The sequence below is a fragment of the Puma concolor genome, chromosome A2, assembly GCF_028749965.1.
Source record: "Puma concolor isolate L17-30 chromosome A2, mPumCon1.1.hap2, whole genome shotgun sequence".
Classification (NCBI taxonomy): domain Eukaryota; kingdom Metazoa; phylum Chordata; class Mammalia; order Carnivora; family Felidae; genus Puma; species Puma concolor.
This window is the reverse complement of record NC_141668.1, coordinates 146,141,303-146,167,547: the sequence shown is the minus strand read 5'-3', so window position 1 is coordinate 146,167,547 and position 26,245 is coordinate 146,141,303. Positions and strand designations below refer to the sequence as shown.

The window sequence follows — 26,245 nt, the reverse complement described above, 5'->3', positions numbered from 1 at the left end:
CTATTCTTAATAGCCAGAGTGAATTTCATATCATGTCCCAGTTTAAAACATTTCAATGGCTTCCATTGTACTTAAAGTGGAATCTGAATTCATTATCATGGCTTACAAAACCTTTCACAATCTGCCCCCACCTTTCTCTCCACATTTACCTGGTATCACTCTTCCCCAGGCCCCTGATAATCTAGTGACCCTGGCCTTTGTCAGTTCCCAGGACATGCGAAAGCATTCATATACCAGGACTTTCAATGCTTGCTATCTCCTTTGCTAGAGTGCTGTTCTCATGTTTATTTAAATGAAAAACTTCCTATTCTTAAGAGCGCCTGGGTGACTCAGTCAGTTAAGCGGCTGAGTTCGGCTCAGGTCATGATCTTGCATCATTTGTGAGTTCGAGCCCCATATCAGGCTCTGTGCTGACAGCTCAGAGCCTGCAGCCTGCTTCAGATTCTGTGTCTCCCTCTCTCTCTGCCCCTCCCCTGCTCACACTCTGAGTCTCTCTGTCTCTCAATAATAAATAAATGTTAAAAAAAATTTTTTTAACCAAAAAACAAAAAACTTCCTATTCTTTAGATTTCTACTTAAATATCATCTCCACAGAACTTTCCTGTGATGTTCCTAGAACACCTTCCCTCTCTATCTCACAATCTCATATCTTCACAGTGCTCAACATCACTTAAAAGGTTAACATACTCTTTTTGTTTGTTTGTTTGTTTGTTTGTTTGTTTTTAAATGTTTACTATGTCTCCTCCCACTAAAATATAAGCATCTTAAAGACCCCCTTCTGTTGTATTCTCTATGGTCTCCCTAGTAACAAGCACAATGTCTGTGTAACAGTTGGTAGTTAATATCTACTAAATAAATTGATGTAAAAGAAATACATAATAAAAATTAAAGCTGTACAAAGGGGATTAGGAAACAGCTTTCCAGAGGAGATGATCCATAAAGTAAGCCTTGAAGAACCAGTATAAATATTCAGGCAGACAAATATTTTCCAGTGAAGGAAATTGCAGGGAGCAATTATGAAATTTATTTTTTCACTAAACTGTGAAAAATATAATATACTCCTGGAACTGCAAGTAGTTCAACATAACAATGGAAGACGATGAAAGGTTTTGGAGTAAGAACAATATGTAACTCCTAAGGCACCTTGTTCTTTATTCTCTAAGTGAACTAAAACATTGAGTAGACCTACGTTTATAAACTAGAGATGATAAGAATAGTACCTATTTTATAGGGTAGTTGTGAGAAATACAGGTGAAGTGATAAAAAAAAACAATGCTTAGAATAAGCAGTAATTAGCACAATCACTATATTAACTATAATACAGTAACATATATATGTATAACATATATATTAGATACATAGATATAGTCGCTATATATAGTGACATATAAGATATATACATATAGTGATATATAACATTAACTTTGCGATTACTTTTTAAATTGTTTCCCTAACTGAACATTTGCCCCTTAACAACCTACATAGTTAAAGTTTTTTTTATGAGAATATGAACACTAATTATTTCACTTGAATTCCAAAGAATTATTTACCAATATGCTACTTACACTAACTGATTAATTGTCTTCTGCTGCTCCTTATATCTTCTGTAATTCAGCAGTTTACTTTGTGCTGGTGTATCAACACCTATGTTTTCAGGGGGGCGCACAATAGGAGGCAACTTCAAGTTCAGAGCTTCCTTTTCTGCTGCAATGACAGCTTTGTTTCCATCCGACATTTTGGTCTCCTAAAGATTAAAATACTTTATACTCTGAGGAGAAAAGGCCTATAAAGCAGTTATTGTAAATGTTAGCCTCGATATACTCATAGCATATCTTAGATATCAATTCCAAAAATTCCAGACCTTTTGAGATCTTCCTCCCAAGTTTGGTGTTAGTTTAAAGAATGACAGTTGAGGTAACTGGGAGGGATTCCTGTTACAGCTCCACATCCCACTTGCTACGAAGAAATGAATCCAGTCACTTCCCAGTTAGGGTTTCAGTTTCCCCCAGGATGAATTTGAGGAGCTGGATTAGATACTCTCTAAATACCCCTTCAGTTCTAAAATCCTGGGTTCAAATTGTTCTCTAAAATGCAAACCACCACCACCACCAACACCACTACCAAAAAATCCAGTTGTTCAGGTATAATCCCTCTCCCAAAGAAGCTGATGCTTGACATCATTAAGATTTTTAAACATCAATATTCTATCTTAGTCTTGCTCCTTCCAAGGAAGTGATACGGTGGCCAAGCAACAACAGGCATACTTAACGCACAAGAAATCTAAAATGTCATGTAAATATTGAACAATTAACTGTGATACCAGCTGTTTTTGCCGTCAACGCCCACAGAATGTGCAGATTCCTGCCTTGAAAAAGAGGGTATTTCTGTCGGCACCCAGTTAGAGACCTTCGGCTCTGGGAGAAGAGGGAAGAGAAAAGCTGAGGACAAGAAGTACCTATCTGATTGCTTTTCACCACTTCCCAGCTGCGCAGACGAGAGGCAAACGGTTCAGTTACTTAGTTTCTTCTCTGGTGAAAGGAAGAGGAAAAACAAAGTGTGAAACCTCTGGGAATCCCACCGCTCGGGAAGAGCTGGGCCGTCGCTTGTAGCGTACAAACAAAGTTGTCGCCATGGAAACTGTCGCGGTTGCGGCTGGAGAGACTGCGTAGAGGTTGCCTGGAGAGGGCACATGCTCAGCTGCAACAGACTAGGATCACCTGTCACAATAATTCATTACTCAGTTCGTTACTAATTAATCACGAATGGAGGGTGAGTGAATGAGATTTTTTTACCTAACTGCCTTCCCTTGGAACGGGTCCAGGGAATCAGGATCTTCAAGTTGTGGAAACCTGCAAGACTGGAAATTTGGATGTGTTGGAAAATAGGACTTTGTACACACTCGCTCTCACAGGAGGATCAAGTCTTCTAGCAGTGACTTCACTGTAAATAATCAGCAATATGGGTTAGTTTGTTTCTATATTTGATACTTGTTTATACAGCACTTTTCTTTCAGGAAATCCTTCATAAAAAAGGTTACAGTGTGCCAATTTTTCGTGTATGCTTGGAGATAGAAAGGTGAAACTTTGCTATTTGAGGCTGCACAATGGATACTCCATCTAAATGATAAGAGCCTACACAAACATCATAAATAAAATTGGGGGGTGAGTAAGTCCTGGTGGTATATTGATGGCATATTCATTCAACAAATATTTGAGCATCTTTTATGTGCTAGTAATGTAAAGAATTGTTTTTAGAGTACAGCCTAACTTGTATGTCTGGCACACAGCAGGTCATCTGAAAACATTCAGGTGAGTGAACAGGTTAAATATCCTTGTAGCTTGTAATAGGAAACTGTCTTCCTGTAGAAAACAAAATACTTATATAAATATGTGATTTTTTTTTGACATTTGCTTAAGCTAAACTAAAGCTGTGGACTTAAGAGAAGATAGCAGTCTTTTGTATTATACCCACATCTTCTCCCAGTTATTCAATCAAACACTATTCTAGTGCTGCAATAAAGAGATTTTGCGGGGCGCCTGGGTGGCGCAGTCGGTTGAGCGTCCGACTTCAGCCAGGTCACGATCTCGCGGTCCGTGAGTTCGAGCCCCGCGTCAGGCTCTGGGCTGATGGCTCGGAGCGTGGAGCCTGTTTCCGATTCTGTGTCTCCCTCTCTCTCTGCCCCTCCCCCGTTCATGCTCTGTCTCTCTCTGTCCCAAAAATAAATAAATGTCGAAAAAAAATAAAAAAATAAATAAAATCCAAAAAAATAAATAAATAAATAAAAAAGAGAGAGATTTTTGCAAGTACAATTCAAATCCCTAATAAATTGATGTTAAACTAGAGAGAGTATCTGTGTGGGTCTGACTTAATCAGTGGAAATCCTTACAAAGAGAAGGTTTAGGCATGCACTGAGTCAGACTCTAACAAGCAGTTAGGTTTATAATTGCTCTCTCCTGTCTGGATGTTTCCTTCCTGACAGCCTGCCCTATAGATGTTGGACTTGCTTAACCAGTCCCCACAATTGCATAAGCTAATTCCTTGTAATAAATCCATATATACACATATACATACATATGGATGTATATAAGGGATATATAACATCTGGTTCCACTTCCCTCATTAAACCCTAATACAATGCGTATCTTTTTTTAAGCAGCTTTATGGAGGTATAATTTATACACTGTAAAACTTACCATTTTAAAGTATATAATTCAATGCTATTTCCTAGTTGTAAACATTTAATTTTTTAAAAATATTTTATGTTTTAAGTAATTTCTACACCCAATGTGGGGCTTGAACTTACAACCTTTAGATCAAGAGTCGCATGCTCTACTGACTGAGCTAGCCTGATGCCCCCAACAATGATTTTTTTAGCAAATGTAGAGAGTTGTACAACCATTACCAAAATTCAGAGCAAAAACATTTCCATCATTGCACAAAGTTCCCTTGGGCTCATATGCAGTCAATCCCCACTCCCACATCCAGCCCAGGCAACCACTGATTTGCTTTTGGCCTCTACAGATTTACAATTTCTGAAATTTTCATATAAGTGGAATACAAAGTTATATAGTCTTTTGTGTCTGGCTTCTTCCACTTAATGATAATATGTTTGAGATTCATCCAAGTGTAGTATGTAACAAAAGTTCATTTTCATTGCTAAATAGTCCTCCATTTTATATATATATATATATATATATATATATATATATATATATATATATATATATATGTCATATTTGGTTTATCCATTCACCAGTTGATGGATATTTGGATTGATTCCAGTTTGGAGCTATTATGAATAACCATGACATTCATGTATGGGTGTGTGGATGAACATACATTTTCACTTCTCATTAGTAGAAACCTAGAGTGGAATTACTGTGTTGAATGGTAAGGCTATGTTTAACCTTTTAAGAAACTGTCAAACTGTTTTCCAAAGTGGCTAAAAGATTTTATATTCCTACCAGCAATATATAAGGGGTCCAATTTCTCCATATCATTGCCAACACTTGGCATCATGTATTTTTTTTTGTTACAGCCACTCTAGGGAGCACATTGTGGTATTTTGTGTTTTTAATTTTCATTTCCCTAAATACTAATGATGTTGAACATCTTTTCATTATGCTTATTATCCACTAACATATCTTTTTTTGATGAAATGTCTATTCATACCTTTCATCCATTTTAAATTGGATTATTTAACTTTTTTATCAGTTAGTTGTAAGAGTTCTTTATATTCTAAATACAAGTCCTTTATCAGATAATTTGCAAACACATTCTCTTGGTCTATAGCTTACCTTTTCATCTTCTTAATGATGTCTTTTGAAGAGCAAGTCTTTTTTTTTTTTTTTTCAACGTTTATTTATTTTTGGGACAGAGAGACAGAGCATGAACGGGGGAGGGGCAGAGAGAGAGGGAGACACAGAATCGCAAACAGGCTCCAGGCTCTGAGCCATCAGCCCAGAGCCCAACGCGGGGCTCGAACTCCCGGACCGCGAGATCGTGACCTGGCTGAAGTCGGACGCGTAACCGACTGCGCCACCCAGGTGCCCCGAAGAGCAAGTCTTTAATCTTTTATAAAATCAAACTCAAGATACTTTTTTTCTTTATGGGTCATGCATTTGAGGTTATGACGTATGAAAGACAAGGTCATGAAGATTTTCTCCTATATTTTCCTCTAGGTTTAGGTTTTATATTTAGATCTATGATCTATTTACAGTAAATTTCTATATTTGGTGAGAGGTATGGATCCAAGTTCATTTTTTTTTTTTTTGCATGTAGATATATAATTGTTCCAGTATCATTTTTTTTAAAAAGTTGTCTTTTCCCCACTGAATTGCCTTGGCATGTTTGTTGAAAAAGAATTGACAAGAAAAGAAAAGAAAAGAAAAGAAAAGAAAAGAAAAGAAAAGAAAGGAGGGAGGGAGGGAGGGAGGGAGGGAGGGAGGGAGGAAGGAAGGAAGGAAGGAAGGAAGGAAGGAAGGAAGAAAGAAAGAAAGAAAGAAAGAAAGAAAGAAAGAAAGAAAGAAAGAAAAAGAAAGAAAGAAAGAAATTGACCATAATGTAAGGGTTTATTTCTAGACACTCAATTCTGTTCCATTGATCTACATGTCTATTTTTATACCAATGCCACACTGTCTTGATTACTGCAGCTTTATTAAGAATGGTTATAGTTTTAAAATTGGGTAGTGTCAGTCCTTCAATTTTGTTCTTTTATAGAAAGTAGTGATTTTAACTCTTCTACGTCCTTTGCATTTCCATATAAATATTAGGATCGGTTTGTCAATTTCTGCAAAACAGCCAGCTGGGATTTTAATAAAACTTTTGCTTTGAAAAAAAAAAGTTATCTATATATATATACTATTTGCAGCTTAAAATTCCTCCTTAAAAACTCTATTTCTTAGTCTAAGGGTTAGAAATATTATTTATGAGAGCAGATTTTATTTCACAATGCCTTGATTATTTAAAAGTGCTTATGGACATGACACCAAAGTGTGATTCTCTAATACTATACAAAACGTTTCTTCCACTTATTAAATGTTGAACATGCTAAGAGAACTTCTGAGACTAACTTACTATGCTTTATACTATGCATTATTCCTTTCAAAATTAACAATGGGATAGCACAGAAATTAGTCCATATGCCTAAGTTCTTTATGGAGCTAAATTGCATATACCTTATATTAAATTATATAACTATATCATATATTACATATACTATGCTATATAGTAAAAGTATATATAATAATATAACCATTATATATCACAATAACTTTTAAAATAAAAGAAATACTTAGCACTGTTGGTGGGAATGTAAAATGATACAACCACTACAGAATACAGTATTCAGATTCTTCAAAAAACTAGAAATACAACTACCTTATGATCCAGAAATTCCACTTCTGGGTGTGTACCTAAAGGAAACAGAATCACTATCTGCACCCTCCTGTTCACTGCAACATTACTTACAATAGCCAAGACATGGAAACAACCTAAGTGTAAGTGTCCATCGAAGAATAAATGGATAAAGAAAATGTGATATAGAAAGACAGATATATAGATATTAGAACACTATTCAGCAATAAAAAACGGAAATCCTGGGGTCGCCTGGGTGGCTCAGTCAGTTGAGCATCAAGACGTCAGCTCAGGTCATGATCTCACAGTTCGTGAGTTCGAGCCCCATATTGGGCTCAGTGCTGACAGCCGAGCCTACTTTGGATTCTATGTTTCCCTCTCTCTCTGCCCCTTCCCAGCTCATTCTCTCTCTCCCTCTCTCTCTCCCTCTCTCAAAAATAAACATTGAAAAATTTTTTTTAATTTTTTTAACGTTTATTTATTATTGAGAGACAGAGAGAGACAGAGAGTGAGCAGGGGAGGGGCAGAGAGAGGGAGACACAGAATCTGAAGCAGATTCCAGGCTCTGAGCTGTCCACACAGAGACTGACATGGGCTCGAACTCACAAACCGTGAGATCATGACCTGAGCCGAAATCTGAGGCTTAACTGACTGAGCCACCCAGGCGCCCCAACATTGAAATTAAAAAAAAAAAAAAAAGGAAATCCTGCCATCTGTAACAACATGGATAGACATTGAGGGCATTAAAAGACAAATACTGTATGATCTCACTTATATGTAGAGTCTTAAAAAAAAAAAAAAAACTGAACAGATTGGTGGTTGCCAGAGGCAAGGGGAGGGTGGAGAGAAGGGAGATGAAGGAAACAGGTGAGATGGTGAAAAAGGTAAAAACTTCCAGTTATAAGATAAACAAGTTATGGGGATATAATGTGAACCATGGTGACAATAGTTAACAATATTCTACCGTATATTTGAAAGTTGCTAAGAGAGTAGATCTTAAAAGTTCTCATCACAAGAGAAAAAAGTATAACTGTGAGGTGATGGATGTTAACTAAACTTTTGTGGTAATTATACACATGTATCATCAAATCATCATGTTGTATACCTTGGACTAATGCAATGTTATAGGTCATTAATAGCTCAATAAAACTGGAAAAAACAATTTTTTTAAGTTAAAGAAACAAATAGAGGGGCACCTGGGTGGCTCAGTTGGTTACACAGCCAATTTTGGCCCAGCTCATGATCTCGTGGTTCCTGAATTCAAGCCCCATGTAGGGTTCTCTGCTGTCAGCATGGAGCCCTGCTTCAGATCCTCTGTCCCCACCCCCTCCGCCCCTCTCTTGCTCTCGCTCTCACTCTCAAAAACAAACATTTAAAAATACTTTTAAAAAATAAAGGAACAAATACAGATTGGTCCCTTAAACAAAAAGCAAATGAAAGTTATCAGATTTTGAATACATAAGGAAGTAGCAGATTACCCTGAAGTAATAGCACCAGGTACTACTCAAAATTTCTAAGTACTATCACTCAAAACTACAGTATCATGTTGACCTTAAGTAAAAAAAGATAAAAGTATATTATAAATTATATTGTTAGCTACCAATGTTATTAACCAAATAATGACAAGAAACTAGTCTTCATAGGGTAATCTTTGCAGATATATGTATAAGTAACAAGAAAAGTCCATCAACCATTTTTCATTAGTGAAAGTTAGCCTGTATTCCTTGGTATAGACTGAAAATGGATGAATACAATGATTTTTATTAGCTGCTTCTCCTTTTGGTGTCAGGGTATTGGTTCAGCCTTCTGATCTCAATTTTTAATTATATAATTATAATGTATATAATTTAAAAGTTTTTTTAAGTTTATTTATTTTGAGAGGCGGGGATTGGGCAGAAAGAGGACAGAGAGAGAATCCCAAGCAGGTTCCACACTGTCAGCGTGGAGCCTGATGCAAGGCTCGAACCCACAAACTGTGAGATCATGACCTGAGCTTAAAGCAAGAGTTGGAGGCTTAACTGACTGAGCTACCCAGGCACCCCGATAATGTATATAATTTATGTGTATAATTATGCTATAATTTAGCCTCATAAAAAGAGAGCTTCAAATACACCATTTATTATGTATTATTTTCAAATCTGTTGAGTTCAAAACAAGTTTTATTTTTCTTTTATTATTATTATTTTTTTTTTTTTTGGTGCAAAAAAGGTGATTTTATTAAAGCACAGGGACAGGACCCATGGGCAGGAAGAGCTGCCTCAAATCAAATTTTCTATAGGAGGCTGTGATACTTTGAGACACTTTCTCTTGAAAGAACTGACAAAAGACAGTGACAGTGTAGCTGGAGCACCGGATTGCAAGAGCACCAGGTTCTGGGAGTCCCAAACAGACCAGGTTTGGTCACTCGCCCCAGACAAACTCCAAAGGCAGAGAGATGAGTGGCGGGGAAACAAGTATCTATTTCACTGAGGCCAACAACAGGAAGACGGTGGCCTCAAAGCCAGTCTCCAAAGTGCTGAAAATAATTGAAAGTGTGTATAAGGAAAATGTGGGCAAAGGTCAGTGGGTACCTGCAGGCAGGTAGTAAAGACCAGGTGGTTCATTGTCACAGGACAGGTCTTGCTGCCTCGGGGCAATCTTTATTGCTCAAGGGGGTAGTTTTGGTACCCATCACAAGATGCACTGCCTGCAGGGTCTTTTGCCTGAGTTAGAAGCTGGAAAGAAGAATGTAATCAATTAGAAAGTTTGAGGTCAGAATGGAGGTATTTGAAGTCGTCTTTCAAAAAGAGGAAGGTACTGAACCATGGGTCCATTATATTCCAATTTGTGTAAAAAAGTAGTTGGAAGGTACATACATATTCGTAAGTGTTTGTGTATTCATAGGAGTCAGCAGTGGAAAGATTACTTTTTTTTCACCATGGGTATGTTTTACCCTTTCAAAAAAATTAAAAATACATGTATTTAAAACTAAGAGAAGTATGACACTTAAAGTCATCTGTCTCAAAACCAGGTTTAAGGGGTGCCTGGGTGGCTCAGTCAGGTAAGTGTCCAACTCTTGGTCTCACCTCAGGTCATGATCTTAGGGTTGGTGAGTTGGAGCAAGTCCAGCTCCTCACTGAGACTGGAGACTGCTTGGGATTCTCTCTGTACCTCTCTCTACCCTCCCGCTCCCTCAAAATAAATAAACATTCGGGGCGCCTGGGTGGCTCAGTCGGTTGGGCAGCCGACTTCGGCTCCGGTCATGATCTCGCGGTCCATGGGTTCGAGCCCCACGTCGGGCTCTGTGCTGACAGCTCAGAGCCTGGAGCCTGTTTCGGATTCTGTGTCTCCCTCTCTCTGACCCTCCCCCATTCATGCTCTGTCTCTCTCTGTCTCAAAAATAAATAAACGTTAAAAAAAATTAAAAAAAAATAAAGTAAATAAACATTAAAAAAAGAAAAAGACTGCTAAGCATTAAATTATATCAGTTTGCTTGAAGGAAACTCACATTTTCTAGTAGGGCTTCTATCTTTCTTTAAATAGGCTGATTTAAGATTGACTGGACTCTGCAAAGTTGCATGAGGGCAAATGCTGTAGATAAGAAAAATGCCATTTAAAAATTCATATTTGTAAATGGGGTTCTATAAACTGGACTACTGAGGCTTATTTTCTTTATTCCTTAGGTTAGTCCCAGCTAACACAAAGTAAAGACTTTTATCCCTATACTGTAGCCTGGCATTGCATATATACTATCAGAAGCCAGTCACCTTATCAAATATTTGGTGGGTGGGGAGAGGGGAGGACAGGAACAGAAATTTCAAATGATTGCAAACTTCATCCTGCTTTTAGAACACAGTTGAAAAGGTCTACTTTCTTCGTGGTAAGCCAGGGGGAAAGGTATGGCTTATTATTAGATACCCAGTAAGTAAGCATTCTAGTTGTAGGAGAAGGAAAAGTGGATACAAATAGAGCATTTGTGGACAGAAGTGACTTCCCAATTTGTTTTTTGAATCTTCAAGGTGTTTTTTCATCTAATCACAGAATATTAATTATATTCAACACAGTCCCTCTTGAAACACTTTATTTGGCTTTCAGCGAAGCTACACTGTCTATTCTCCATCTCATGAAATGTGTGTGTGACCTTCAGCAGGTAACTTAGTCACTCCGGACCTCGCAACTACAAAAAAAATGTTTTTTAACGTAGTCGTCAAACCCTAAGTGCTAATTCTTGTATAACGCTCGTCGTTATTAACTACCACAAAAACGGCTGTGTCCTTCTGCGCCGGCCGGCCTGAGGCGACCCCATCCACAACTCGGAGAGGGCGAGCAGCATGGAGAATGCTATGGAAAGAAACTGGGCAACGCTTTCCAAGGTCGGAGGCAGCTGGCAATCCCAGTCGAGCTCCCCACGCTCTCGCGCAGGTCAGCCCGGCAGCGCTCGCAGACAAGAACGCGGGCTAGAATCCAAAAACACCACGACGACAACGCCCCAGCGACTTCCGCACTTTTCCTTCAGCCCCATAACTGTACTTTCGCTAAAACCATGGGAGTCTAATATTTCCCTCTGGCACCTTTACAGTTGCTTTATTCCCCCCCTCTTTATGGCTTTATTTGAAGATAAAGATTAAGTTGGAAAGGATCAAAGACAGGTGTGGCTATGGAAAAAGGGATCAGTTGAGCGGCGTGGCGAAAGTGCGGAGCGGAAGCACTCCGAGCGCCCTCCCCATCCCCAGCCGGAAGTTGTGGGACTGAATGGATCACGGAGCCGGCGGCTGTAGCTATCCAGTCTTCCTCTGACGCTTGGCGGCCGCTGAGCCACCAGGTTCATGTGGAGGCTCCCAGGCTCCCGCGCCGCGCTTCGTGGGGTCCGCACGGCGGTGGGGCGGCACACTCGGGCCGAGGCGGCGACTGAGACGGCGGCGGGAGCGATGGAGCGCGCTGTGGTGCGCTGTGTGCCTTCGGAACCGAAGCTAAGCCTGTCGTTTGCTCTGGCAGACGGCAGCCACAAGAACATGCAGCGCGACCAAAGCGAGCCGCTGGGTCGGGCCCTCAGCCGGATTGCTACCAACGCCCTCAAAGGCCACGCTAAGGCGGCCGCCGCCAAGAAGAGCAGGAAGAACCGGCCAAATGCAAGTGGCGGGGCCTGTGCGGGGCCTGTGCCGGAGCCGGCTGCGGCCTGCGAGCCCGTCGTGAAGCTGTACTACCGGGAGGAGGCAGTGGCTGAAGACGTGCTCAACGTGGACGCCTGGCAGGACGGCGCGGTGCTGCAGATCGGCGATGTCAAGTACAAGGTGGAGCGCAACCCGCCCGCCTTCACCGAGCTGCAGTTGCCACGCTACATCATGGCCGGCTTCCCGGTGTGCCCCAAGCTCAGCCTCGAATTTGGGGATCCCGCCAACTCGCTTTTCCGATGGTACAAGGAAGCCAAACCCGGAGCGGCGGAGCCTGAGGGCGGGAGCCCCTCGTCATTGTCTCCCTCTTCACCCTTTCCTAGTTGGACAGAGACGGGTGTGAACGAACGCGTCTACACGCCGTCCAATGCAGACATCGGGATGCGACTCAAGCTTCATTGCACCCCAGGCAATGGGCAGCGCTTCGGGCCAAGCCGGGAGTTGGAAAGTGTGTGTCCGGTGGAGGCTGGGCCCGGTACTTGCACCTTTGACCAGCGGCATCTCTACACCAAGAAGGTGACGGACGATTCTCTCATTCGCACTGTGTCTTACAACCTCCTGGCCGACACGTACGCCCAGACTGAGTTTTCGAGGAGTGTCCTCTACCCGTACTGTGCCCCTTATGCCCTCGAGCTCGACTACCGCCAGAACCTCATCCAGAAGGAGCTCACGGGCTACAACGCTGACCTCATCTGTTTGCAAGAGGTAGATCGCAACGTGTTTACCGACAGCTTGGTGCCGGCACTCGAGGCCTTTGGGCTGGAGGGCGTGTTTAGAATCAAGCAGCACGAAGGCCTGGCTACTTTCTACCGAAAGACCAAATTCACTCTCCTTAGCCAGCATGACATTTCTTTCCAGGAAGCCCTGGAGTCCGACCAACTTCACAAAGAACTGCTGGAGAAACTAGTTTTGTACCCGTCTGCGCAGGAGAGGGTGCTCCAGAGATCTTCTGTCCTCCAGGTAAAGTAGCTCCACCATTCTCTTTACATACACATCGATTTTTAGGGGCGTGGCAGGTTTTTTCAGATTTTACTGAAAGGTGTTCGCTCTTTTATCTTCAGCACATTCATTCATTCATTGAGCAGATATTTATTGAGCACCTTTACTGTGCCACAACAAGCTGCAGGTTGCCTTGAACAGATTAGCGGACTTTCATAGTGCTTACACTCTTAATGGGAGAGCCCAATACGCTCAATACAAGAACATAGTAATAGCTAATATTTTCTCACTTCTTGCCAAGCATTGTTCTGACACATTTTAAAACTTGAACAAGGGCACCTGGGTGGCTCAGTGGGTTGAGCGTCAGACTTCGGCTCAGGTCATGATCTCACAGTTCATGGGCTCAGGTCATGATCTCACAGTTCATGAGTTCGAGCCCCACATCAGGCTCTGTGCTGACAGCTGAGGGCCTGGAGCATGCTTCGGATTCTGTGTCTCCCTCTCTCTCTGTTCCTCCCCTGCTCACACTCTGTCTCTCTTTCAAAAATAAATAAAGATTAAAAAAAGTTTTTTTTAAAACCTTGAAACAAAAAAATTGAAGTAAAAAAAAAACACCACAAAGCTTTTAAAATTTAGGTGTCTGGTATGTTTAATTAAGTATTCCATAAATATTAATATTTTAATTTTGGCTCACAGTAATCCTGCCATTTCCATTTTACAGATGTTATTATAAATAGGGAAGTGGTCAAGTTTACTTATTCCAAGTTCACACAAAGTGAAGCCAGGATTCTTACCCAGTGAATTATATTCCATCACCACTGAGCAGAGTATTAAGCTGCCTTAGTTTTTAAAAAAACAATGTTATTTGTATATTTGTCCAGCGTTTTTAGCTAACTAGTTTTGTTCATAGTAAGATTTTAGAGTAGCTACTTTTTTTTTTTTTTTTTTTTTTTTTGAGCATCCAGTGTGTTTCCTGAACTTCTGTAAGCTCATTTAGTTGGATCCATACAACAGTCCCCCTTGAGATGGATATTGCCTTTTTTTAAACCAGTGACCAAGCTGGCTTAGGAAAAAAGTATCTCTCTTCAGGTCACACTGCTGTGAATGTTTAAGAGTGGGGATTCCATCTAGGTGGACCTGACTCCAGAGCCTGCCCTTATCCACTTAAAAACACTGTCTCTAACCTTAGTGTTATCCAAAATGTGTCCTTTTCTTATTCCCTGTATATGTTGAACTGTTACTAAGACATGTTAGGCTGAATGAATCCTATTCATGTGTATTCTAAAACTTGTAGCAAAAGTTTAATTTAATTGCGATCATACTTCATTAGTCAGGGAAGGTTATGAAATGTCCGTTCATCATATATAGTCTTAGATTTAAAAAAAAACATTCAGGAAATTGGCAGATAGCAACTGAACTCTTGGCACTTGGTTTATTTTAGGTTTCTGTTCTTCAGTCTACAAAGGACTCTTCTAAAAGGATATGTGTTGCTAATACCCATCTGTACTGGCATCCAAAAGGTAGGTTTTATTGGTTTTCACAAGTGACATAACATGGTAACTTAAACTCAGTAAGGCTGTTTTACACACATACATCTTTTTTGTTTCTTTCAGTTTTATTGAGATGTAATTGTCATAACAGCATCATGCAGTTTAAAGTGTACAGCATAATGACACATATTGCAAAATGATTACATTCATCATCTCATATAGATCTGAAAAAAATGCATTTTTTTTCTTATGATGAGAACTTTTAGGATATACTGTCTTAGCAACTTTTAAATATACCGAATAGTAATGTTAACTGTAGTCATCATGTTGTGCATTACATCTACAGTACTTATGTATCTTATAACTGAATGTTTCTTTTTTACATTTGGACCGCCTTCATCCAATTCCCCTTCAAATATATATCTTGAATGTCACCCAGATACTGTATGTAGTTTTGGGGCTTTTTTTTTTCTTTTAAAGGCAACTTTAAAAAATACTTACATTAATGTTTTTTATATTCATAGGTGGGTACATTCGTCTCATTCAAATGGCGGTAGCCTTGGCTCACATTAGACATGTCTCGTGTGATCTGTATCCTGGCATACCAGTTATATTTTGTGGAGACTTTAATAGTACCCCATCAACAGGAATGTATCATTTTGCTGTCAATGGCAGCATTCCAGAGGACCATGAAGACTGGGCTTCCAATGGGGAAGAGGAACGTTGCAACATGTCCCTCACCCATGTCTTCAAACTGAAAAGTGCTTGTGGTGAACCTGCTTACACAAATTATGTTGGTGGCTTTCATGGATGTCTGGATTACATTTTCATTGACTCAAATGCCCTAGAGGTTGAACAGGTGATTCCATTACCTAGTCATGAAGAAGTCACCACTCACCAGGCGTTACCTAGTGTTTCCCATCCCTCTGATCACATAGCACTTGTGTGTGATTTAAAATGGAAATAGATTTGTGTTTAATGGAATTTGAGTCTCTTTCGTAGGAAATTTAATATGAATCAGAGCTTATATGTAACCTTCAAAGAGGAAAACTACACAGACACCAAGGCAAAATGGTTTTATTCTGTGTTCCAGTGTCTTCATTACATGACTGTTCATAATTGCAGTTTCTCTTTTTTTTTTCCTAAGGTTGAAGGAAAAACAAATATATTTATGACTACCAGGAAGAACACTGAATTATGTACATTTTATAAGTACTTTTTTTTTTAGCTAGGAATTAAGAATTTTGTAAAAAAAAAAAAAAAACCAAAAAACCATTTGAATGATCCTATAATTTTTCTATCATAACACATTTCAAATTGAATCATGTTTGTATAATTAGGGGAAAAATGCATATGGGTTAAGGTGAGAGGCCTAAGTCTGACATGAACGAACATTAGGGTCTACCTCTACCTCAATTTGGTTAGCAATTTAATACAACTTCAGAGCTTTAACTAAAGATTAAAATGTGCCATCCACCAAATGTTATTGCTCCTCATCTTTCATTTTTCAATCAACATAAGATATTTTAATTCTCTTATTTGTAGGATTTTACTTTCTAGTGTATGGTACAAATGAACACATTTATATTATTCTAGCCAGCTCATTTGAACTTTTAGGATGCAAGCACAATTTAGTATTCAAAGTGAATAGCAACATAGTCAACTTGATCCCATTTTCTTTAATTATTCTTGCCCATGAAAAACATTCATAAATCATCAAGGGTATTTGGCCATATGATATTAGAGAATACAGCATAATACATTACTTTATGAGAAACTGTCTGCTGATATGGGGTTGACATTTTGGGAGAACCATTGAGCATTTCTATGCTGGAGGTATTTTTGAAATTGTTGGTCTTTATAAATAGGAGAAGGAGGAGTAGCGGATCTTTTGGGCATTTCTGAAATAAACTATTCTTTTTATAGATTTGAGCATTACATTTGAGTTCTAGGAAAACACTGTATATAATTTATATGCTGTAAAAAAAAAAGTTTAAATATGAAGCCAGACTTTTTAAAATTAGGAATTATTGTTTTACTGATTAGTTTCTAACCTAGAGTGGTAACTGGGCTCTTCTAACTCAGTTATCACCATACCTTATTTGTAATGCTTTAGCTGTTGCTTTTTGATGTTCAGGGTAACTGTACTTCTGCAATTAGTTTCTAGCTTAGATATGAAAAGCTCACCCACTTCAAGAAGAGTTCTGATTTTCCACAGTCATGAGAGTTTTTGTCTCAAATTCTTTAATCTCCAAACCCAAAACCATAAGAACTTTCCTCTTTTGATAAAGTAGGCTGTACTTCCATATTCTGCTCACTGTCCAATGTATTGTTAACTCTTAGTAAGTTTGAGAACAAGAATTTTACTTTGTTCAGATTGAACCTTGAAGTACTTAAAATACTGGAAAAGAAAAATTAAAGTGGCAGTTTCTTGGGATCTTGTTTAGAAAAAGCTATAAATAAAAATTGATGCTACCGAATTGTGCCTTCCTAAATAACATTTTTGAGAGCATTTTAACATCAGTTTACAACTACATGAATATGTTAAAGCCAGAATCTGATTCTTTTGCAAAATACATCTTTTTTTTTTCTTTTTAAAATGTGTTTTTGGTCTGCTTTCAAACATGTTGACAGGACCCTTAAAATAACTTGAAAAAAAGTTTCTAAGCAAAAAGTTGAGAAACATTTTGAAAGATGAAATTAAGTTACATACTTATTCATGCTCATGAGAAAAACATTCGGATTCTGTATTAACAAACACCCTGGCTAACTAGATTGAACTCTAGTCAAAGGAACTAATCACTTATCAAAGATTCCACGTCCTGAGTCTTTTAATTTTATATTTACTGACTTAACAGTGTGATCTGATTATAGACAGGCATTTCAGAATAGGAGAAGGTAGATTATTATTGTGAAGTGCCATATACTCTGGTCAAATCTCCAGTATATAGATAATGTTAGTATGATTGGAGTCCAAAGTAGGGAACACTAAGAAAATTGTATAAACAGGATACCAAAATTACTTTGTATTCATGAGTTAGAATAAAGTGTTATTCAGAAATGTTTATGTGCTTAAAGCCATGTTTGTGATTGAATTTTTCTATTACATTTGGATTTTTTAGTACATTTAATAAAGTATGGAAAGTCTAGCACCTCTATAGTGAACCCATTTTATGATGTCACAAGTTCTTGCTATAGGAATTAATATTCAAAAAATTTTATATTATTATAAATAAAATTATAGAACACTGTCCTCTTAAGTGAACTCTTACACAGTTGCCACTATAGACACATGCACTGGTAGTTTATAATATGTTAGCAAAAAAATCATTTCTGGCTGTAAATGTGATGTTCTTTAAAATTCTCAATACCAAAATCAGTTGTTTCAAATTTCCAAGTATTTCACTGTGTGGTGACTTTTCTGAGAACTAAGGCCTCATATCAGATTGTGGTAGTTTTAGACTGGAGGTTTATCTGAGAAACAGTACAACGAAGAAGGTTCAAAGAACACCACCGTAGGAAGATGTTCCTGGTGGAAGTTGACACCATTAGATCTCATATTCTCCAACTGTGAAATATAGGCAGAGGTTCCCTACAAACCTGGTTTGAGGGCAAACCAAAATCCATATTAATGAATGTTAAAGGTTTGCATTACTAGTTGATCATAAAATCCATAAGACAACACAATAGGGGAAATCTTTCCTCTAAAAAATTATAGCCAACACTAGTTTTCTAATCATAATTCAAAAACATTTCAATGTTTTGCTCAATCTAGAACTTACATCTAGATTTAATTTAGGGTAAGGAAATAATTTTAAGAGCTCATTTGGGTAATCAAATTCTGTGGTCCCACTTAATGAGAAAGTATGCTTTAGCATTGAAGGTACTAGAGCTGTATTGGGTGATTTTTTTTTTTTTTTTTTTTTTTTTTTAGCACTAACTTGAGTATAAGTCTATATTTTGAGATGACAATACCAAAGCATGTTTTCAAGTGAAGTGAAATTCACATAAGATGAACCATTTTAAAAGTTATGATTCCACTGCGTTTAGTACATTCACAGTGTTGTGCAGCCATTATCCCTAACTAGTTCCAAAACATTTTCATCACCCCAAAGGGAAACAGTGACCCATTAAGTAGTCACACCCCATTTCCTCCTCCCTTCCAGACACTGGCGACTACTAATCTGCTTTGTGCCTCAATTTCTCTGTTTTGGATATTTCATATAAATTGAATCATATATATATGACCTTCTGTGTCTGACTTTCCTTTATTTAGCTTAATGTTTTTTAAGATCTTCCATGTTTTCTATTATATATATTCTATTGTATGGTTATACTACATTTTGTTTATCCCAATGGATGTTTGGATTGTTTCCATCTTTTGGCTATTGTGAATAATGCTCCTATGAATATTCACGTACAAGTTTTTGTTTGAGCACCTATTTTCAATTCTTTTGGTTTGGTTATATACCTTTTGAGAAACTGCCAAAATGCTTTCCACAATAGCTACACCATTTTACGTTCCCACCAGTGATGTATATGAGAGTTCATTTCTCCACATTCTCACTGATATACGTGTTACTATAGTCATTCAAGTGGGTGTGAAGTGGTATTTCTACCAATGTATTTTTACCTTGTTTACTTTAATTATGTCATTGCCCTCATGAACTAGAGTACTCACAATGGATTACCCAACTTCCTATATTTTTTTCCAGAGAGCTCATCTTCAGCAATTCCTACTTAATCTTCCAGCTTTTGTCAAGTTGCAAAGGTCAGTCCCATTGCTTCTTTGGGAGATAATTGGGAAGAAAAGCATAAAAAATACAGAAGTCCTGGAATGTAAATAAATTAGAAAGAATAAGCAGCCAAAGGGGGGAAAAAAAATCACTTAAAAAATGTAGATCTATGTCGGTGATTTCAGAGAATGAACTTACCAACATTGGCTTTTTTTTTTTTTTAATTTTAATGTTTATTTATTTTTGAGACAGAGAGACAGAGTGCAAGCAGGGTAGGGTCAGAGAGAGGGGGACACAGAATCTGAAACAGGCTTCAGGCTCTGAGCTGTCAGCACAGAGCCTGACGCAGGGCTTGAACCCACGAGCTGCAAGATCATGACCTAAGCTGAAGTCAGACGCTCAATCAATCGACTAAGCCACCCAGGCGCCCCTCCCACATTGGCTTTTAAATGGCTTAGCCATGCTCCACTATTACCTAACACTTTTTAAATCCCATTTTAGGTACAGAGTAGCAGATAGCAAGAATGCCTGAAGACATATCCCTGAAAAACTGAGATGGCTATGGCTGAATATAACTCACCAAGTTATAATGCAGAACCATAAAAAAGACTAAACTCTGCTTATTAAAATTAGGTTTTGAGGGGCGCCTGGGTGGCGCAGTCGGTTAAGCGTCCGACTTCAGCCAGGTCACGATCTCGCGGTCCGTGAGTTAGAGCCCCGCGTCAGGCTCTGGGCTGATGGCTCAGAGCCTGGAGCCTGTTTCCGATTCTGTGTCTCCCTCTCTCTCTGCCCCTCCCCCGTTCATGCTCTGTCTCTCTCTGTCCCAAAAAATAAATAAACGTTGAAAAAAAAAAAAAAAAAGCTCACCTTGTTAAGGTTTCTTTTCAAAACCTAATTTTATTTATTTTTTTTTTTTAATTTTTTTTTTCAACGTTTATTTATTTTTTGGGACAGAGAGAGACAGAGCATGAACGGGGGAGGGGCAGAGAGAGAGGGAGACACAGAATCGGAAACAGGCTCCAGGCTCTGAGCCATCAGCCCAGAGCCTGACGCGGGGCTCGAACTCACGGACCGCGAGATCGTGACCTGGCTGAAGTCGGACGCTTAACCGACTGTGCCACCCAGGCGCCCCAAGGTGAGCTTTAATAATACATTTTTTAAAACACTGAGTTAATATATTAAAAATTATAATATGTAACAAAATTATTAAGTTGGCCATCTTTACACTGTATTAAATAATATTCAAGTCAGATGCTAAAATTAACTTTACATAAATGATAAACATATCTTTAAGTTGTAGACCTTAAAAATACTAAACCTTCTAGTTCACCTGGCTGATGCCATCCTCTATAACAAGCACCTACCAGCTGGATTTGTGGTTCCACAACAAAGTCTCAGCTGTTAAAATCCATGTTCATATTGTCAGTGTTAGGTTTTTCCTCATAATCTTCAATTTCCTAGAGAAACTTCATTGACAACAAACTATCATTCATCTCCATCTTCTGTCCATTTTGAGTTGATTGTATGTTAAAGGGTTTATGTGATGCAATCCATTTTGCCTAATAACTCACTCTACTGGTGTTAGATTGTTGCTGATGTCCATCTTCGTGTATTGGAAGTATTCCTAGTTTGCATTTTGCATCTCATTATTGTTCTTGAAACTGAAAACAGTTCAGTAGGGAATTGGATAGGCTTCATGTGGAGTTCTCATATTGAACAATATACACACTTTTAATAGTATTACATATAATCTTTATTTCCCATGTGGAATAGTTTGGAGAAATTGGTGTATCCAGGGATAAAAGCATTTAGAAATAAAGTTGGCCTTCCTCAAAAGCTGGATTAGGTATAGTGTTTTGAGTATCTTAAACCAAAGAAAAATATTTCTGCTGAAGCTGTAAAATTTTTAAGTACTCTAAATAATGGAATTATATTACCCTTTTCATCCTTTTATTACATACCTAAAACAATCTGGCTTTTTACAGCCTGGCTTATATCATTTTTCTTCATCCTGAATGAAGGAATCCCACAATAGTTCTTTCATCCAAAATTGATCTTTATTTTTCTCTTTAAGGGTTTTTGTCACTGCATATGAAATCAATTTTTTTTTTTTAAGTTTTTAAGTTTATTTTGAGAGAGAGAGAAAGAGAATCCCAAGCAGGCTCTGCACCATCAGTACAGAGTCCAATGCAGGGCTCGAGCTCATGAACTGCAAGGTAATGACCTGAGCTGAAGTCGGATGCTTAATGGACTGAGCCACCCAGGTGCCCCCATGAAATCAATTGTTAAAGACTGGCATCAGAAACAAACTCCATACTCATTACCAGTCACTCCCTAACCCACCTTTCCCCTCAGCTCTTGGCAACTGCTTACCTATGGATTTACTCTATGGATTTGCCTCTTCTGGGCATTTCATATAAATGAAGTAATTACGTAGCCTTTTGTGACCAACTTATTTCACTTTGTATGTTTCTGAGGTTCTTCCATGTTGTAGTATGTATCAGTACTTCATTCCTTTTTATGATAATATTCCATTGTATGGACATAACCCATTTTATTTTATCCATTCATCAGTTGATGGACATTTGGATTACTTCCACCTTTTGGCTTCTATGGATAATGCTGTATGGTTGTGTACAAGTTTTTGAGTGTGCATGTTTTCATTTCTCTTGGGCATATATCTAGAAGTGGAATTGTTGGATCATATGGAAAATACTTAACCTTTTGAGGAACTGGCAGACTTTTACCCAAAGTAGTTGCACAATTTTGCATTCCCACCGGCAACATATGGGGGTTCCAATTTCTCCACATCCTAACATCTGTTATCTTTTTGATAACAGCTATCCTAGTATGAAATGGCATTTTATTGTGGTTTTGATTTGCATTTCCTGATGGCTAATAATGTTGACAATCTTTTTATGTGCTTACTGCCCATTTGTGTATCTTTGGAGCCCATTTTAAAAATCGTGTTGCCTTTTTGTTGGGCAACACTTTCCCCCTTTTTATTTTTTTTTCACGTTTATTCATTTTTTGATAGAGACAGAACGTGAGTGGGGAAGGGCAGAGAGAGAGGGAGACACATAATCCGAAGCATGCTTCAGGCTCTGAACTGACAGCCCAGAGCCCACGCGGGGCTCGAACTCACGGACCGCGAGATCATGACCTGAGCTGAAGTCAGACATTCAACCGACTGAGCCACCCAGGCACCCTAACCCTTCCCCCCTTTTTAAAAATCATCATTCCTCACTTCTTCAAAGGCTATGCAGGCCAAGGTCAACTTTGGCCAGTCTGCAAAATACATCACTGTTACTGGAATGGCATTGAACCCAGCCTAAGAAAAACCATGCCACCAAAGAATTGATTCTTTCCTGAGAGCCAGCTCCCTGTCTGCAGATGGCAGTGTCAAGCCCCCAAACACCAGCTGAAAACTTAGGTGCCCAATATAATTGGAAGCATACAATGAAAACAATGCAGAAATACCTGACAAGGTCGGGAAGACACCTGGCTCTACTGTTCTTTAAAACACAAAGGACATACATTGCAAGGCTCTGCTCACTAACTAGATACAGCTGCCTTAATTATTCCTTACCTGGGTCCACATTATTGCTTTTGCTATTGATTTCTCAGAATTTTTGTTGCTAGAATATAACCACTTAAACTTTTTATGTGGTTTGTGGAAATAGGGGATAAAGGGATATTTGCAAGTAAGAAACAAAAGCAGCCAACTAACCTTCCAGTAGTGGTAACCTGAATATAATGTCACGATGTATATGCTAGAAAAAAATGTATCATGATTTCACTCGTGGAATTTGAGAAACAGATGAACATAGGGGAAGGGGAGGAAAAATAAGGTAAAAACAGGAAGGCAAACCATAAGAGACTCAAATACAGAGAACAGAGGGTTGATGGGGGGGGGGGGGGGAGCGTGACGGGCATTCAGGAGGGCACTTTTTGGGATGAGCACTGGGTATCATATGTGAGAAATGATCAGTGCGTTCTACTGAAGCCACATGTTCTACGTACTATATGTTAACTAACTTGAGAATAAAAAAAGAATATGCTGGGCTTAAACAATTCTCAGGAGTAAATTTTAGAACCAAATCTTAATCAAGCCCATATTTATATTAATGTTGCTTTTAAAGTATTTAGATTGCCTTAGTGAGGATACTAATTAAGAATGATTTCATTCCTAACATTTTCCTGCTAAAAATAACTAAGCTGATAATATAAACAAATGTCATTTGGGTAGAGTTTTTGGGGTGCCAATACTACCCCAACACTAACTCTACTAATCCTTGGGAAAATGCTAGTAGTAGATTCCTTCTAGTCACCTCAGAATTTAACCATCTGAACAGATAATCAGACTCTAGAACTGTTTCATTAATTTTCCCCTATACCAGACCTTCAGATAATGTACTTGCCGATATACCAACCATTTGCTCTTTCTTAATCTAAGTTCTCATAAATTCTACTGAAGTTGGTAGCTAATATTTACATTATTAAAACATCCAACATGCTGCCAGGAAGCATAAGCACGTTTCCAATGACAAGTCAGAAGTCACCTTCACCTCTATACCAAGAACGAGAACTTCCACATTTAAGGAAGTTTGATCCAGGACATCTGGTTTCTGGTCCAGCATGCATGTAAGAAGCTTGGGAGTTGCCACTCTTGTCCTATAGAGAAAACAAAAACTGAACAAACTGAAAAATCAGTAACTATTCTTAGATCTGAAATGTCACAGGGCAAACTGGTGCGCTGCTCGCCCCCCCAGCGCCCCGGTGATTGAAGCCCAGCAGGGGAATACAGGGAATCACAACCTGCAGGGACATCCAGGGATGTTTTGTTCTACCCTGAAGAAATCCTGGGTAGGGACACTGGAACTGTAATTGAGGACTTGCTAGAGGCACAGTCTGAACAACTAAGTTAAAAGCTTCAGAGGCCCCCACAACTTAAGAGTTTTTACCTCCTGGATTTCTACCAGCTTATCACAGAATATCGGAGAAAAATCTCATGCTTCTGGCAGAGGAAGGGGAAAAGAAACCATCTTCAAATATGCCAGAGCGTCCTGTTTATAACAAGTTCTGTTCTCAGAAAAAGTAACCAAAACCTCACTTACAGGGGTTTTATCAGAGACTAACTGACCTGGGGGTGTGGGGAGGGAAATGCCCAACTCCAGCCCACTTTACCATCCTACCCCACCTAAGGGGGAGAAAAAATAATTGAGAAGCACATGTGAAGTTCACAGTCCAGAGGCATAAGGCTCACTAGAAGACTGAGACCAAATCATAGGATTATAAAATGCTTCCCCTACTCCCACACCTTACCATGACATTACTGAAGGCCTAGTTAAAGCAGTTACTTTTACCCAGTACATCATGTCCAGTAATCAAAAAAAAAAAAAAAAAAAGACAAGACATACTAAAAGGCAAAAAATGGGCGTTTGGCTGGCTCAATCAGTAGAGCATGTGACTTTTGATCAAAGGGTCATGAGTTCAAGCCCCATGTTTGGCATAGAGCCAACTTAAATAAATATTTAAATAAACACATACATACATACATACATACATACATACATACATGGCAAAAACCAGCTTGATGAGAGAGCAAGCATTAGAACCAGACTCAGATATGGCAGGGATGATAGAATTATCAGACTGGGAATTTAAAACAACTATACTATGTTAAGGGCTCTCATGGATAAAGACAACAGAAAAGAGCAGATGAGCAATGTTAGCAGAGATGAATTCTAATAAAAGCAGTAAGAAATGCTAGAGAATAAAAAAACATAACAAATGAAGAATGCAATGCCTTTGATGGACTAATTAATATACTGGACATGGCTAAGGAAAGAATCTGAGCGTGAGGACATTGCAAAAGAAACCTCCCAAACTGAAAAGCAAGGGGGGGGGGGGGGGGGGACTTGGAGCAGAGTGACAAAAACCAAAACAGAAAAACATCCAAGAACTGTTGGACAACAAAAGGTGTAACATAAACATAATGGGAATAACAGAGAAACAGAAATATTTGAAACAATAAGGACTGAGAATTTCCTCAACTTCATGGCAGACACCAGACCACATACATATCCAGAAAACTTGGATATCCAACACCAAGCAGGATAAATGCCCCAAATCCTCCATCTATGTGTATAATTTTCGAACTACAGAAAATCAAAGATGAAAAAAACAGAGAAAGAAACCAAAGGGGAAAAAAACACCTTACCTATAAAGGAGTAAAGGTAAGAATTACATCTGACTTCTCAGAAACCATGCAAGCAAGAAGAGTGGAGTATTTAAAACGTCGAGAGAGGAGCGACTGGGTGGCTCAGTCAGTTGAGCATCTGACCACTTGGTTTCAGAGCCCAGAGCCGCTTGGGATTCTGTCCCATCTCTCTGCCCCTCCCCCGCTCACACTCTCATTCTCTCAAAAATAAACATTAAAAAAATAAATGAAGTCTGACCCCAGGGCTGACTCTTTGGCTCAGGTGGTAAAGCATGTGACTCAATCTTGGGATCATGAGTTCAAGCCCCACATTGGGTATAAAGATTTAAAAATAGGATCCTTAAAAAAAAGTCTGACCCCAATAAATTATCTGAAAGTGGTTATTATTACTATATGAGGTAATTCCGTACATATGCTAAAGAATTGGAAGCCTCAGTGAATGAGATGTGAATGCTCTGGAAAACTGAAGTAAACATTTCACTTGTATTTTCGATAGAGAATATATAAGGTAAAGGGGGAAAATTCATGTGAACAGAAACATGTTAACAAAATACCAAGATGTTACATCACAGGAAAGCAACTCAATAAGTTAGACAAAGGACAATGGGTGATATTCTGCCCTCCACCCTCACTAAAAGCTTATTGGTCAGAGGGACAGAAAACAGATAATGGTTCCATCCTCAACTCCAATGCTGCTGCTTATCAGCCTTTAAGAGAACCACAATTCTTCTTCAGTTTTCCTATTAGCATACTTAACAATTACTTGACAGAATATTTTTTACTCTAGGGATATAATCAACTGTTCTGTATAATTGGGGAGGTCACAGAGACCTCTTATTGATTGACCAACAC

The 26,245-nt window shown here is 38.8% G+C and overlaps 2 protein-coding genes across 2 annotated transcripts in view; one reads left to right on the top strand and one right to left on the bottom strand.

Moving 5' to 3' along the window:
* DNAH12 (dynein axonemal heavy chain 12) overlaps positions 1-3,518 on the bottom strand; it is a 219,043-nt gene extending 215,525 nt beyond the window's left edge. Inside the window, exons 1-2 of the mRNA XM_086697846.1 lie at positions 2,456-3,518; positions 1,566-1,744 (exon numbers count right to left, since the gene is read on the bottom strand). Of these exons, the coding sequence (XP_086553972.1) occupies positions 1,566-1,735 (170 nt within the window). The 5' untranslated portion in view covers positions 1,736-1,744; positions 2,456-3,518. The remainder of the gene's footprint in view (positions 1-1,565; positions 1,745-2,455) is intronic.
* An 8,040-nt stretch (positions 3,519-11,558) lies between these two features.
* On the top strand, positions 11,559-17,586 carry PDE12 (phosphodiesterase 12). The gene is made up of 3 exons (XM_025916527.2): positions 11,559-12,965; positions 14,386-14,464; positions 14,959-17,586. Exons 1-3 carry the CDS (start codon positions 11,661-11,663, stop codon positions 15,399-15,401), a joined length of 1,827 nt encoding a protein of 608 aa, XP_025772312.1. The 5' UTR covers positions 11,559-11,660; the 3' UTR covers positions 15,402-17,586.
* Positions 17,587-26,245: the final 8,659 nt, after the last annotated feature.

Bases quoted from the DNA above. Each gene is read 5' to 3' on its own strand.
- PDE12 (XM_025916527.2), top strand. From the start codon at position 11,661: ATGTGGAGGCTCCCAGGCTCCCGCGCCGCGCTTCGTGGGGTCCGCACG. The intron at 12,966-14,385 runs GTAAAGTAGCTC...GGTTTATTTTAG, and splicing joins AGAGATCTTCTGTCCTCCAG to GTTTCTGTTCTTCAGTCTAC. The intron at 14,465-14,958 runs GTAGGTTTTATT...TTATATTCATAG, and splicing joins TCTGTACTGGCATCCAAAAG to GTGGGTACATTCGTCTCATT.